The following is a 15,544-nucleotide window of genomic DNA, read 5'->3' as shown; positions in this document are numbered from 1 at the left end:
CAGTTCAGTACCAGACAACCCAAATAAAGAGTTGCTCCACTCACCCTGAGCACCTGCCCACTACAGCTGTGTCTCACCCACTGCTGTGCTTAGCAGGAACATGGTGCATTTCTTGCTCTCCACATCCACCATAAATAAAATATCATGGCATTTTAAACAAAGAAATACATCACACAGAATATCAAGAATTACCCCAGTTTGTATTAATCATCAACTAGCACTTAGGGAATAAAATATCTTATAAGAATTGTGCTGTGTTAGATGAGAAGCATCATGGGGGCATATGAAGAAGTGGGTTTGTACAAATGTTACTTTCCAGCTCACCTTTTTCTGATTAGCTGGTGACAAGCTTCTGTAGAGCTTCTTGCCTTGCTTGCCAGCATTCCAAATGGTGAATGATGTCCAGGAGCTCAGGACTCTGTCCTCAAGAAACCTGACCCGGTGATTCCAGATGGTGCCTCTGCAGAGTTGGAAAAAGGGCAGATTTTGACTCCTAAAAGTTGTAGCATTATCATAGACTTATATGCACATGCACACACTCACCTATGTGTAAACCTGACTAAAGTGATTCATATAATTAAAAAAAAAACAAAACAAAAAAACAACATCAAAACATTAGATGGAAATTTCTGAGGGAAATGTAGAAAAGAAATTCTGTGGAAGTTCTCAGACAAAAATTCAGATAGATATGAAGCAGTAGTTAAACAACTTGTATTTTCAAGAACCCTCCCAGATCACAAGAATATGAAAGCTGCAGCTGTGATAATGAAATTCACTCCTTCCCACACCTGTACTCATCTATGAACTGCTCTAGAACCCTGCAGTGACACAGGCAAAGCATCTCCTGAAGCCCAGCTGAGCTCCTGCTGTTCCATCTGCCCACGGGATCATTCTCCTGATGTGAAGTTGGAATCTCACAGGTTTAGAAGCCCAGCTTTCCCAGCAGCACAGCACAGTGAGGGATGTGTCATCTTGGGTATCAAAGCTCTGAATCCTCCTGCAGCAACAATCTCTGAGCTGCACAGTCCCACTTGTTACCCCATCCACACTGACCAACCTGCACACACACACATTTCAGACCAAATAAGACAGATTTAACTGTAAAAGTTCCCAAGTATTATTTGGCAATGAGAGAAATGTGACTGTCCCTTTATTTGAATGCAATTTTCATAAGAAACTGCATTTCTAGCAACAAAAAGCAGTGGGATTTTTGTTTCCTTTTAAAAGAAGTATGCCTCATAGAACTTTTTAAAACATGCTTTTGGAAAAAAGCAAACTGGCAGATGTCTGTGTGCAATTACACCTTTAACTCTTCATCTTTGGGATAACTTCTACAATATAGTTAAGTCAAGTGGTTGAGGGTGACACTAATATCAAATGACAAATCCCATGGGTCTGGAACCATCCACAGCAAGAGACCAGCCAAAGCCTGAGATACTGAAGATCTGCTGAAATCTTCAACAAATTCAAGACAGGTTCTCAGAAAGAGAAAACAACGTCAAGGAAAGCAGTTTGTTCATGGTCCATTTCTCCCAACTGGCAAATCTACTTGGACAACTGCAGCATTTTTTCACGTTTGAGTGTGTGTGTTCTACCCTATAATGTAATATTTATGACTACAACATTTATCATGGATTAAAAAAAACCTGCCTGCTGTCAAAAACATCTGCATTATTTCCAGCATTCATTTAATATTCATTAACTAGGAACCCACCCAGATTTATTAAACAGTTTCCTAGAGAGAAAAAATTGATTTCCTCAATTTGACTAATGAACCTTGCAAACCTGCATCTCTTGAACAAGGCACCTTGAGCTGTAACTTTCTCTCCCAGGAAATTCTGATGAATCCCTAGTGGTGTCTCCTTATTTAAGGCAATCTTCAAACAGGGTTTTCCATTTGCTTATTTGCATCACTCCTTCACATCCCTGAGTTATGTTCTGAGGTCCCTCAGAGGACCCAGTGACCCCACTTCACTTCAGCACAGCCAGATCCTGCTCAGCACTTCATCCCTGATCCTGGTGTGATAACTTGGAAAAGACCTCGTGCACAAATAAAAGTTTCAAATGGGATGGCTCTGCACCAGCATTTCGACTAATGGAGAAAAAGAAATTCTTGGATTTGATCAAAAATCTCTTCTAATGCAACCACAAGATGCATTCCTGCTGCAAAGCTTTAACTGCTGCTGGCATCCTTTGACACTTGCCTTTTTCCATGTTCATGAGAGCATACTGTATTCCCAGGAGGAAAGTTTAAGGAACAAAATATGAAGGCCACGTATTTTTCCAGGATTACTTTACTAGACATTACAGAGCTTCTGCGTGCTTCTAAAAAGGAAGATTATTGCTTTGCATATAAATGGAAAGGTTTAAAAAGTGATTTTCCTTTGAAAAGTGACTTCAGAAGGATAACACCATATTACATTGCAAAGGAACTTCAGAATGTGTTCTGTTGGCTTGAGTGAAACTGGCAAGTTTCTTTTCCACTTGAGTTTGCAACATTAAGAAAGCTAAAGTAAAAATCCAGGCATTACAAGGCATAACTAATTTCTAGGTGCAGTGTAAACACTGCAATCCACCTCCAGGTTTAAAAAGATGTTTTTATTTTCATGGAGATGGATGTCCCAGCACAGCAGGATTGGTTTCTCCAGACAGCTGGAGGTTGCTTTCTAGGCCATGAGAGCTTCTGTACCTACTGAGGTAAAATTCAATCAGACCAAATCTCAGTATTGTCAGTCATCTGGGAAGATTTCAGACTGAAGCAGACTCACTGACTCATCTCACCTATCAATGTTATCCTGGGAAAGCAAGTGGGGAAAGCTTGTAAGAGAACTCTGAAATAGAAGGGTATGAAAGGTATTAAACTCCAAATTAACTGGGTTCTTGTTCAACCACAAGAATATTGTCAGACAGCTTCATTTAACACCAATACAAAACTTTTTAAAATATGTACTGTGGCTTGTAAAAACAAAGCCCATATGCCCCACAGTTGGGATTTTTTGCTTGCATCACTCTGAGACATTCTTATGACAATGCCCACAGAAAAGCATTTGAAGCTCACACCTCCATATTGTGTGTTTTCAAAGAAAAAATAAAGTTACATCAAACACTTTGAAGTCTTGAATTAACCCTGAAATACTTGTAACAGTAGCAAGCTGAGATGTCAGATAAACACAGAACTGAGGGGAGAATTTGTGACTGAGCTTTAGAGTGACAGTCACAGGCTTCATCCTTGTGAGAACTCACTCTGCACAAACAATCCCACAGGCTGGGGCAAAAGGGAGTTTACAGGTGTCAAAGGAGAGAGTTTCGGTTATTCCCTTCAGGTTTCCGGTTCACCTAATTTGCCACATTTTTTTGCTGTTTCCAGAGCAGATAACTGGGATTCCTGCCTCCAGGGAGAAGGGAATGCCATTTTCCCATCCTTCACCAGCCAGTGCAGGTGCACCAGACAGGAGCTGTAGCAACGTGCAGAGGGTAATTAAAGAAAATGCCTGAAACGATCTAGAGGTTGCACAAACCACTGCTCAGAGATGATTCTCACAGCTATTTTCAGATTATGCATTATTACATATTCACAGCCACCAGCAAAACCTAGGAGGTATTATTGCTCTGCATCACCCCAGATCAAGATGGCTGTTCCTACCCATCTCAGAAAAGATTAGAGGAAGCAACTTGCAGCAGCCTTTAGTACCATGTCCAAGCCTGTATTCAGTTCAGAAGATTTTTCTCAGCCAGAAGGTGGGAGAAAATTCTTCTCACTGTACAACTTTGTGCCCATATCCTAACGCTCTTTCTTGACCCCAAGTCTTGAATTACATTATTTCCCCCATTCCTTTCGCTTTGTTGTCCCAACATTGTAAAAGAAATGTTAGAAGTATTTCCACTCAAAATGTCATTTCTGAGGCTTACATGATTCCCCTAAGATCTCACTTGCTGTGGCCCCTCAATGCTCATCAGTTATGGAGCCTGGGAGGAAGAAGAGGAGCCAAAATTCAGTAGGAGTGAAACGAGGGTATTCATGCAGAGGGTGAGAATGACTACGCCGTGTGTTCCTCAGCCCCAAGTAGTTATTACCAGACCATCCACCCAAGCAATGCAACAATGGAGCTCTGTTAAAAATGTGTGGTGACCTACTGACTGAATTCAGGAGTCAAGAAACATCTGCTCTACTCCTATTTTGAAATGAAAGATAATGTGACAATAAAAGCAAGATGATTTAATGTCTGAGCTCAGTCAAACCTCGCCATATTGCTGCACTGCCTTTCCCCTCCTTCCCCCAGCGAGGCCACATAAGTGAATCCACAGAGCAAAGACAGATGTACAAGTACTTGAGCAATGCAGAAATACAAGCCCAATATCCTGAGCAGTACTGGAATTTTAGGCATCGATTGCCATCCCCAGAAATACTAGAGATCCATAAATCTGACCTTTTCTCCCTGTGCTGGCCCTGCACAGTGCTCAGGTAACACCAGGCAGGAAGAGGAGCTGCCCAAGTGAGCAGCCTCTTGCAGAGCCTTTATTGATGGCAGGCTGGGAGCTCTGTGTGATAGGTGAACCTCACCTGATGGACAAAGCAGAGCTGGAGGAGCAGAGAGCTTCATAACCACAGTGAGAGCTGCAAAAACAGATCCCCTACAGCCAGTGCTTCAGGCAGAATCCAAGGCCCTTACCATCCACAGGAAATTTAGAAATAAATCCTGTTTGAACCTTGGCCATACTGGTGAATAAACTGATTTTTTTTTGCCGTTGTTGTTCTGTTGAACTTCATGTGAACTTATTAATTGCTGGACTATATCGTCCCACTGAGTTATTACATTTACACTGTTAATAGGTTCTATTAATGTCTGGGTTCATCTTCAGGTCACGGGTCATTAGCTGAGGCATGGTTTGCATTGTGGCCTATTTTTCATGAAAGGCTTATTAAGAGAGACAGAGACTATCAATGTTAATGGCATTTACTTTTCAAGAATCTAATGAGGTCATTAGTTTCCATGTTTAATTGAAGTGCCAAATGCAAGCGTAGAAGATAAAAATGCAGTTGACCTCATCTTAATTTCAGCTCTACAGGAATATGTTAGGCTGTTCCTCTCTCCTGCCTATTTTTGGCCGTGTATGTTTGTGCAGGAAATGAAGGAGGCATTCCTGTGCTCAGCACTGATCCCAGACCTGGCCTCAGAGCACCTCTCAAACAGCCAAATGTGTGTTTCACACTAATGCCTGCTCCTCTTTGCTCACATGACACTGGAAGCTTCCAGTGCCTGGAACCAGATGTTTCCAATAGATTATGTAATTCTGCTTATTTCTGCAGAGCAGTATCATACTCGTTCTGGGGATCTGGAATTACTGAAGGTGCACTTCACCTTTTCTGTATAAAAGGGAATTGCCCTAATCTCAAACAGAACATATAAACCTTATTTTACACATGTATTAAATTTATCTTGACTTAAAACTTGTAAACTGCTGCAAGGATTAGCTGCATGCCCCAACCACCTGTCTTCATGAGCAGCACTTCCCAAAGACAAGTGCAATGTTTTATTGCTCACCTCACTCCAAGCTCACTTTCATCTCACAGTGAGGTATTGTTGTATATACAGTTCCTTTCTCTCCCCTCTGGCAAGATACAAATCTATGAATTTTAAAGTGTTTTTATTATACATTAGACTTTCTTACTCCAGTATTCCTCACTCTAAAAGCAGCTCTGATATGGTCTCACATCAATTTAATGTGGCCGTGCAGCACTGAGTACACACAGCCCTAGGGTACAACACCAAATAAAGTCATTTAGATCCAAGAGATATGATATGTGGGATTTTGTCTTGTGAACTCCTAGCTGAAGAGAAGTTTCTCAAAATCCAGCAGGTATCCATCACTGACTTTGGATGAAATGACAATGAGAACATTCATATTTCTGAATGCACTTATGAAATCTAAATACAGACACTGAACTTCATGCAGATTCTGTCACACACCCAAAACATTTAATAATGCAGAATGATGCCTCCAGGGTAAGGGAGAATGCAAATAAGATTTAGTTTCCTGCTTCACAGATATTCTCTACTCCAGATATTTGTTCCAGAAGGATACTAATCATAGGAAATGACCTAAAGCACATGACTGTTTACAATTATACATACTAACTAGGAAAAAAAAGAACCAAATGTCACTTGCCAAGCAGTTTTACATATATTTTAGGAAGTCTGAAAGTGCAGTGAGGCTTCTTTCCCCCTGGAGGGTTCTAAAAGACACCCACATAAACTGAAACCATCACAGGCTACGAGTGACTGTTGCCTTTGCTGAAAAGAATGAATGATGCACCTTTGTATAAAATTGTTCTGCTATGGTTTTTAAAACTAGGCATATAGTGTTTTAAAAAATCAACTTTCCAACAAACATCATTTTGATCTCAGACAAAATATTAATTTGGCTGATGAGTTACTACTTCCAAATTCAGGTCTAGGCTAACTCAAAATTAAAAGATGACCTGGCCAATAGCAAAAAGCAAAACACCCCATAAAACTGCCCAACAAAATACAACATATAAAGAAAAATGCTTCTAGAAAAGCCAGAACATGCACTAATAAAGTGGAATGACCAAGAGGCAAATTAGGCAAGAATCAATTTAAATTATAAACTGAAACCTTTGGGATGAGTCCATTAATCTCCTTTTGCCCAACGCACACCTTGGACTCCAGACACAAACACTGGGCAACCCTTCACAACTTGGGCAACAAACAAGGGAATGAGCCAGGACAAGGAGCTGTTGCACAAGCTGATGTTTGGAAAGCCACACCCAATCTCATCCCCAGCAGGAGCAGCAGGAAGCCAAGGGAAGAGCAGCTCGCCTGATTTCTTAGAACGAGACGAGAAAGGCGCCAATTTGGACACGCAGCCTCACATCTGAAACAGCTCACAGCAACCCACATTCCCCCAGCATGCTGTCAGCCAGGGGGCTTGTGCCACACAGCCTTGGAGATCTGAATAAGCAACAGCCTGCAGTAAATTCAAAACAAATTAATTTCCAAGAATTAGATGCTTTCCCACAGATAGAAGCAAAAGGCTTCCAAGAGTTCTTAGCATCCCATAAAGCGTGGCTGAAAAGTTGGTCACTAACTGCCAGAAGGATCACACAGTAAAAGAGGGAAAAGAAAAAAAATCCTTACATTTCAACAAAATGAAAAGGAAAATAATTTATCACATACTTGTTTGCAAAATCAAAATCATATGTACTATTTGCTTGAATGACCTTTTCACAGTTAAATGATTTTATATAGATATGCACATTTATATGTATTTATAAAGATCTGCAGTGACATTAACCATGAGTGTGCTGTTTAGGGAATTATTTGTTTTACACTATGTACAGCAATATAACAATACAGGGATGGACAACAAAAACATGCACAGGAATGTTCAGTTTTACTGGTCAGTTCTACAAAGCTATGAAAACAGGACTGACTGCAAGGTGTACTTATATCATTAATCAGTAAGAAAACAGTTCACTTCATTACCACTGTGATTCTGACATGGGGTTCCTAAAGAACAGTACAACTCATGTAATTTTTTATTAATGTCAGTGCATAAGAGAAGGGAACAGCTTTGGCTCAGCTTGCAGCATGTAGAGGAATTAGCAATTCAACACCTCCTTTAGGGGCTGAGCAGCCCAGGAAGGCAGCAGGCAACAAAGGCAGCTTACAAGGAAGCACCTGAGATAATTACTCCTAAACATCCTCAGGGATTTTTCAAACCTCATTATCTGATTTAGGTGGTTTAGACCCTTTAAAATATGAAAATAATATATGTAAAGGCAGCACATTATCAGATTAAAGATTTGGTTTTGGTCTGGGTTTGTTTTTTTTCAAAAGACCATTTTTGTTGGTATTACAAGTTTCTGTTTACTTCTTAAATATTGAAGCAGTTGATTTTGAAATGAAGCTGTAACATTTTAAAAATATTTTTTACATTATGATTCAAATGGCAAAAAATATAAGAATGAAACCTTTGTATATTACATATTAAAAATCCAAATTAAAAACCCCAATGTAATTTCAGCATCTTTACTGCCTAAGGTCCAAGATAATTTTTTCCATTCTCCTAGAAAGCACAGCTTACTCCAGGACAGAGTGGGTGGCAGCCTGGGGATGGTAGCGGTACATCAGGAGGCAATGGTCCACCCTGAACACTCCACCACCCTTCTGGAGATGCTCATAAAAAAACAACAGATCCTCTGGGACACCCTGCAACAGAAAACAGTTATTAGTTCAGTATTCAGTTAGAGCTGAAGATGCTTTATTTTTCTGAAAATAAACACAACTTTGCTGTTGCCCAGGGAGGGTCCCAGGCCAGGCTGGATGGGGCTTGGAGCAACCTGGTTTAGTAAAAGGTGTCCTGGAGGTGAAACAAGAAGATCTCTAAGTTCCCTTCCAGCCCAAGCCCATCTGTGATTCTATTATGCCCCAATGAACTTCTCTAATGGGTCATGAAATAAATGCAGCTAATCAGCTGAATGAGCAGTGCTGTTTATAAATGAAGTGCAGCTGACTGCAAGGGCAGAAATGACAAAATCAACATCATCTCATTTTGTCAGGGATCTAGAGCTTGGTGCAGGTGAATCCAAAAGAAAAAGAAACTCAGCTACTAAACAGTTTGTGCAGCCTAAAGTTCCATGTAACCGAATAGTTTATACTGAAAAGGATCAGTGACTTGAGAAGGGATTTTTTGTCATTTTAGTGCAATTCTCCTTCTTTCTCTGGCTGTCATACAAATACTGGTCTCTACTTAGAAAGGTGACTCAGGCCCCATAATGACAGACTTCAAGAAAAACTGCAATAAAGACAACCTCAGAATGAGGCAACATCTGAAAATAACTTTTTTTCTTGAAACTTACCATGGTACATTCACCCTATGGGATTGCACCCACTGCTGCTGAAAACACTACAGGATAAAAGCTCCTGCAATTGTGGATCTAGCAGGGTCTGGGAAAAATAAGGGATTTCACAATAATTTCAACATTTTCCACTTAAAAATCAGAGAATCTTCATGCAAGTGAGGCAGTGTAAGAGGGGCAATTACATGGCTCAGAGCACTCCATTTCATTTTGTGGCATATGAAAGCATAAACCTATCTTTAAAGTCCTACACAGAAGGCAAAAAAAGGTAGCATTTATGTATATTTTGCAAAGCTACAACTTCTTGAAATACTAGAACATTTCATTTTTTCATGTTTAAATACAGATATTTCTTTCCTGCAATACAGTGTTTAAAAGTTCACATGATTATTACCAGACTAAAGAGCTCCCTTTTATAAAACCAGGTGGGTCCAAGAAAATACTTAAGTGTAGCAACAATAAAAAGGTGAAAGATAACATGACAAAATTGAGAAGGAAAAGAAGGTGAAGAGATTGAAATACATTTCTTTCTGTAGACAATATCACACACATGAATAACCAGGTCATAAATCTCAACCTCAATTTTAACCATTCTATTTCAACACAGAAAAATAATAAGAGAACAAGTTTTTTTAAAAAATGAAAATTTCCCCTATTACTACAGCTTCTGAGTTTTTTTCATAATTAAGAAAATGAGATTCTCTAATTAAAGTGCTGGACTGGCCCTCTAGTTATGAGAGCAGTTCAATGACTATTTCTCATACCCACCAGGCTGAGTAGCCAGTGGGAGTGGAAGAGAAATGAGACAAAAAAATCTCTAAACCCTGGAAAACAGCTCCAAAACACTTGGGTGAATGTGTGTATCCTGAGAGAAATCAGAATTCTATCAAGCTCTGGACTCTGCAGCTCCAACCTTCACTCTGACTCACATGTGACACTGATTTGACACTCCCACATTCTGGATTAAATGGATTCTGCTCTGGCTGCTCATCTGCAACTATTGGTTGTCTTAGCCATTGTTCTGACTTCTGGTTTAAGAGCTGCAATGTAGAAAAAAACTTTTAGACAACCTCATACAATTTAAACTTTATGTGAACCTACTTGAAAGCCACAAAAGAAATCTGCGAGAAGCTGGAGAGACAGCCAGCAACCACAGTCACCAAGAACACAAGAAAAACACAAAACCAATTTATTTTCATTTTTCTTGTAGCCCTTTCTGTATTTTTCTTATTGTGGACTTTAAGGGAAATACTGAGCCAGCAGAACAGTTTAAACCTTTTCTGTTTTCTGATCACACACTAGACCATGTCTCAGGACACAAGTGCAGCAGATATCAGCTTGCTGCAGGAGTCAGATTTTGATTCAGATCTATGATTATGTCCCATACATCTCAGCAATTCCTTCTCTTTTGGATAAGCATTTGCATTATTCAAGACAACCCTTAACATGTATATTTAAGAAGAGTTACTGCAGGAGTAAAAGGATCTTTCAAAATGCTCTTTGGTTCCAAGGGCTCTTTTGCTTTCCTTTAAGTGGCAGAAACTCTCTGGAATAAAAAACCAGCACTCTGGAATAAAGTGCACTCAGCCTAGGAAGGAGCAGGTGCCTTGTACTGCTCAGCAGTGGCCTCTCACATTACAAAGGAGCAGCCCTGCCACACATTTTTCAGAGGAAAGATGTTGACTGTGTTATGGATCCTGCAGGGATGGGACTTCCTATGGCTCTTAAGCGTGTAAGTTTGCTGCAATGCAAGAGTTCCTTCCCAGTTGAGATCTATTATTGGATCCAGATGGCATTTTAAACACCAGGAATCTTTGTGAAACAACACAGCTTTGAAAGAAGAAGCTGTTTAACCACTAAAGGGATATTTTAATGCATTTTTTGAAAATTAATATCCATAGCTAAAAGTATCAATTACTAACCCAGCATTTCAGCAATAGGCTACCACATCAATAGCTTTCAGCAATAATAAATACAATTAAATTGCACAGTTTACATGTTACTGCACTACATGCAGAATTTTCCACATTACAGGCAAAACCCAACCCCACATCCTCTGCTGCAAAAAGGGATAAACTAATTACAGCTCCCAGAGAAAAGCACAGCCTGCCCCTTCTCTGCTCTAACCAGCCAAAAGTAAAATCATAGTTCACTTTATCCCATTCCCACTGAACAGGAAAAGGGTTTCTGATGACCCAGTATTTTGGGCAGGTTCTGCTGTGCTGATGGTTGTGATTCCCCACCCCTTGTGTGAAGGGGGAAATGATGCCTTGGGTTTTAGCTTTTATATTTTTCCAGAATCTCTGCTGCTTAGTGTGTAACTCTGAAACTTCATGTAGGTGTTAGTAAATTCTCTTCACAGGGGAGTGACAAAACAATCCCTTCCTAGCTAAACAAGGACAACTGGTACCCAAAAATCATAAACAATGCCAAGGGAAAGGGGGCAAGCCAGGGGGCTGAGACTTCATAGCCTAGGGCTGTGGTTGGATAATTGACCCCAAGATGTGGATGAACCAAAACTTATAAAAGTGTAAAAACTCATGACCAGGATCCATTTTGGATTTCATTTGGGTGCAGCCCCGGCCAGGCTTGTGCACTGCCCAAGGTTTATCCTTTCAATAAATTCCTATTTTATCCCTTTTGTTCTGTCTAGTCTCTGTTCCAGGTCAGCCTTTCCAGGCATCAGTTTTATGGATGAGGGGACTGATTTTTATACACCATGGGGTGCCAGGCAGATCCCCAACTTGAGTTAAAGTAACTCCTTGTTCAGGGACCAAACTAAATTATCTGTGATCCTTCTCTTCCCATCTCATCACTCGCTGTTCTCACTCCTGGCAGCTCCAACTGCACCAACCCCAACATTTTTCAGAGGTTCCAGCATCTCCCAACAAGGAATTCTGGCTACAACCCTTGCACATCCACCATCAGTAATGATGAGGAGCAGCAGTGAGGGCAATCAGCAATTTCTGGAGAAGTTTTAAAGCAAGAGATGCCCTGTGCAATGCTGTAACCATTAACAGCTGCTGAGGTCATGCTGTAGCCCTGGGATGACCAACAGCAGCACTTCAGACTGACAGCAGTCCTCTGATTTGGTCACTTGGACAGAAACCACCACAGGGCAGTATAAACATATACACAATCTAAAATATATCTGCCTTTTACTGCAAACTAAATAGAGGAGAGTGATTCCACCACAATCTGTCCCAGCTTCCTGATCCATCTCCACTCAGCCTTGTCAGCACCTGACTCCCTGCCCTGTCCCAGCTCTGCAGAGGTGGCAGATCCCTGTGAGCCCAACCAGTGGAGATTTAGCCAGTGCAGAGAAGTCTGACTGGTGAAAAAGAGGGATCTGACATTATTCCATAAATACATGCACTTATAATGAACAGCAATGGCAAACAAGGTATCAATCCACATGGGACAAAAAAAAAGCCTTCAGGTTTGGAAAAGCTTGGTCCTCCCTCTTGATCAGGGAAAACTGGGCTGTAACTTTGTACACATTTTGTAAACCACGCAGCACCATTGGGGTAGCTGTTGGACAGAAAAAAATCACTTGAATTTTTCAGAAGAGCCTAAAATTGGTGAATGGAAAGAATTAAATAGCTATTAATAGCTTTTCTACAGGATTACCCAAGATATTCTTAAGTCTCCCTTTCTGCAGATCTGTCACTTCATTACTTGGCTCTCATCCAAATCATGCCTTTCCATCATTTTGCCTTGATTATAGGACCTGGAGGCCACTAGCATTTATTTCATTGTTTGGGAAATAACAGGTTAAAGGAAACTCCAAAGGATTGCTTTCATCCAAATGTCTTGGCACAGAGAAATGCAGTTGAACAAAGATGATGGGGAAGTCAAATGGAAGGGAGGTGGTAAATTGTAAATGATATTTAATAATAGACCAGGAGAAAATATAATTAGACATGGGGTATGGGGTGAATTTTCAAACAGCTTATAAAGTATAATTAATCACTGGCTCTACTACTTTCTCTCTGCTTTTTAGATCAAATACTGACCTCTGTTCAGCCTTAACTATACCAAAAACAAACAAAAAACCCCAGTAGTGCCTGTATTTTACCCTGATTTTCCACAAAGCATCTGATAGGTTATTTGACAGACTGACAGTATTTTAATTCACGTTCCAAAAAACCAAATTCCTACTTAGCCTTTTACCTCTCAGGCATTATTTTAACCACTTGCCTTTCCAAAGAGAAAGACATTTGTGTGCTCTGGCAGAGAAACTTGGAAAATTGCATCAGTGAGTGCCTAACAGCTACATTTACCTCAGAGCTTTACACCATGGCCTGCAGTCTCCTGAGCTCAAAAGGATATTTTGACACCTCCTCAGTTCGTGTTTTTTGTGACCTTTTATCACAAAACCAGAATGAAACTGAGCCCCAGACACTTTGTTCAGAGGCAGAGTTTGTATTCTGAAAGGCTGGTGGGTTACAATGCACGATTCCATCTGGGGCTCATTAAGAATAATTTCTCCCTGTTTACACTTTGAGATTAGCTCAGAACTTTAAGGCTGTCACTCCATTTTCAGTTTTCATACACTTAAAAAGGAAGGGTAAACACAGGGGTGACAGGAAATTTGGAACCAAGTTGTGGTAAAATTCTAGAGAAAGACAAGTTTGGCAAGTCACAGTTGTGATGTCGAAGTAATTCTGCCTGGAGAGAGCCAAGAGTGCAATTTTCCACCCTTGCATGGAGTGGAGCCTGCAGGGCAGCAATGCTCATTGATTCAGCTCTCCCTGTGCTCAGCATTTCTGTCAGACACATGAAAAAATAACTTTGTTTCACTAACAACAGGCACCTCATCTCCCAGTGCACACAACTGGGGAGTTCCCCACTCTAACAGATGATCCAGCTTCAAAATCTGCTTTTCACATTAGACCACAACACGGGCATTTTTTCCTCAACACAATTTTTTGTGATGCTTTTGGACATGGTTATTACTTTTTAACAATGGTGCTACTTATTAGGGGACACCAAAAACTCCAGCAGCAAAGCTACCCATGGCAATGTCACACACTAAGTGACAAATGGGAGTTCTGGAGGGTTTAGTGAAGTGCTGCTACTCCTTCCAATAAGGAACTGCTGCACTCTTTGTCCAAAATTGCTTAAAAGATTATTTTTTTTTTTAGTTCCTAAAAAAAGTAAGTAAAAAATATGGTTCATTGTGTGACTCTTCTTCCAGCAGGGGATACTATTTGAGTTACTTTATAGGTTTGTGACCACTTCCATTGTATTATCTCAGTCTCAGAACACCATCAGAGCTTGATAAAATCTCTTCAGTACTCCTGTTTTAATTATAATTTATCAGAGATTGCATAAATCAAACCTTTACTATTTTAGTTAATTGTTATATAAAACAAACCTGTCAAGTTTTTAGAGACCATTTTTGAAGATACTATCTTGTTTGGACCTAAAAGGAATACACATCCAACAACTGCAGATCTTGATCAGAAAGAACTTCATTTAAAAAAAAAGAATTGAAAAAAACTGTTTCATCTAAAAGCCTGAATGGCTGCAGAGAGACATAAATGTCTACCTGGAATGAAAAAAAAATGGATTACACCATAGCACATCTATTTGTATTTTATCAGTCCCACTCTGTTACCATAAACATCAAATCACAATTTCTCCCATGGAAGAATTACCCTCCATTTTTTCCTAAGCACTGAAATATGAAGAACAGGTGTTTGGATTTAATTCCAGATGAGAAATGCAGCTTTTTGGCAAGAAACAGTTCAGCAAACAGAGAAGGCCAAAGCATGGAGATTTGCTGGCCTGTTTCTGTGTTTACTTGCAGCAGTATGACACTGGCAAGTCTCATTAATAAACTGCAGAATGGAGATGGAAGTGATCAGATGAACACAGACCCTGGCTCAGCTCAGAGCACACACACAGGGTGAGACCCTTCAGAGCATTCTCAGCTCTGCTGATACACAGGGAAAAACTTTCTTTGCCTTAAAGGCACTCTTTTCAAATGAAAATGAACGAGTTAGAGCAATGCTAAATACTTTGTAACACTAAATGCTCAAGATTTAAGAACTTGATTTTGTGTCCTCTAAACCCAGAGAAGACAAAGGTTTGACTTCATTGCTTGTGTCCATGGCTTTGTTCAGATCTGTCCTGTTCAGAGGGTGTTTTTCTGAAGGTCCTCTGCATCAGCCAGTCTGAGCTTGGACATGCTGAACACTTCACAATAGGGACAAACAATATGTTCAATTTATCACTGGTAATTCTTAAAACTAGGAGGACATATCATGCATTGTGGCTGAAAAATCATCAGGATTAAGATTGTCAGTGTACTACAGCTGAATAATCAGTGGCATAGTTCCTACACAATTACACAGAAAGAGCAAAACAGAAAAAACCCAACTCATAAAAACAAAACAAGGAGGAAAAAAAAACCAAAATGAAAAGCAAAAAGCACAGAACAATAGTCTTTTTAACCTAACCTCTTGAACTTTATCATTAGGCTTGCTGTTCTATTGTTGCTGCTGCTTTAACTTGCTTGCTTTCTTTCTGGAGCTTACTAACAACACCCAAGAAGTCAAACATCCTTCAGAGAGTGAAAATACAATGGTAAGAAATAATAATAAAAAAGAAATTAAAAGTATGGGTCAGCAAATGTAGATTGTATTGGGAGCC

The 15,544-nt window shown here is 40.0% G+C and overlaps 1 protein-coding gene across 7 annotated transcripts in view; it reads right to left on the bottom strand.

Annotated features, from left to right (window-relative positions):
* Positions 1-15,544, bottom strand: part of B3GNTL1 (UDP-GlcNAc:betaGal beta-1,3-N-acetylglucosaminyltransferase like 1) — a 105,929-nt gene that overhangs the window by 17,056 nt on the left and 73,329 nt on the right. For all 7 annotated transcript variants that reach the window (XM_079323524.1, XM_079323523.1, XM_079323528.1 and 4 more), the window contains 2 exons: positions 8,110-8,234; positions 325-460 (listed from right to left, as the gene is read on the bottom strand). In XM_079323524.1, the coding sequence (XP_079179650.1) occupies positions 325-460; positions 8,110-8,234 (261 nt within the window). The remainder of the gene's footprint in view (positions 1-324; positions 461-8,109; positions 8,235-15,544) is intronic.

The sequence above is a fragment of the Erithacus rubecula genome (assembly GCF_903797595.1).
Source record: "Erithacus rubecula genome assembly, chromosome: 20".
In the NCBI taxonomy this organism is placed as follows: Eukaryota; Metazoa; Chordata; class Aves; order Passeriformes; family Muscicapidae; genus Erithacus; species Erithacus rubecula.
This window is presented reverse-complemented; position numbering and strand designations above follow the sequence as displayed.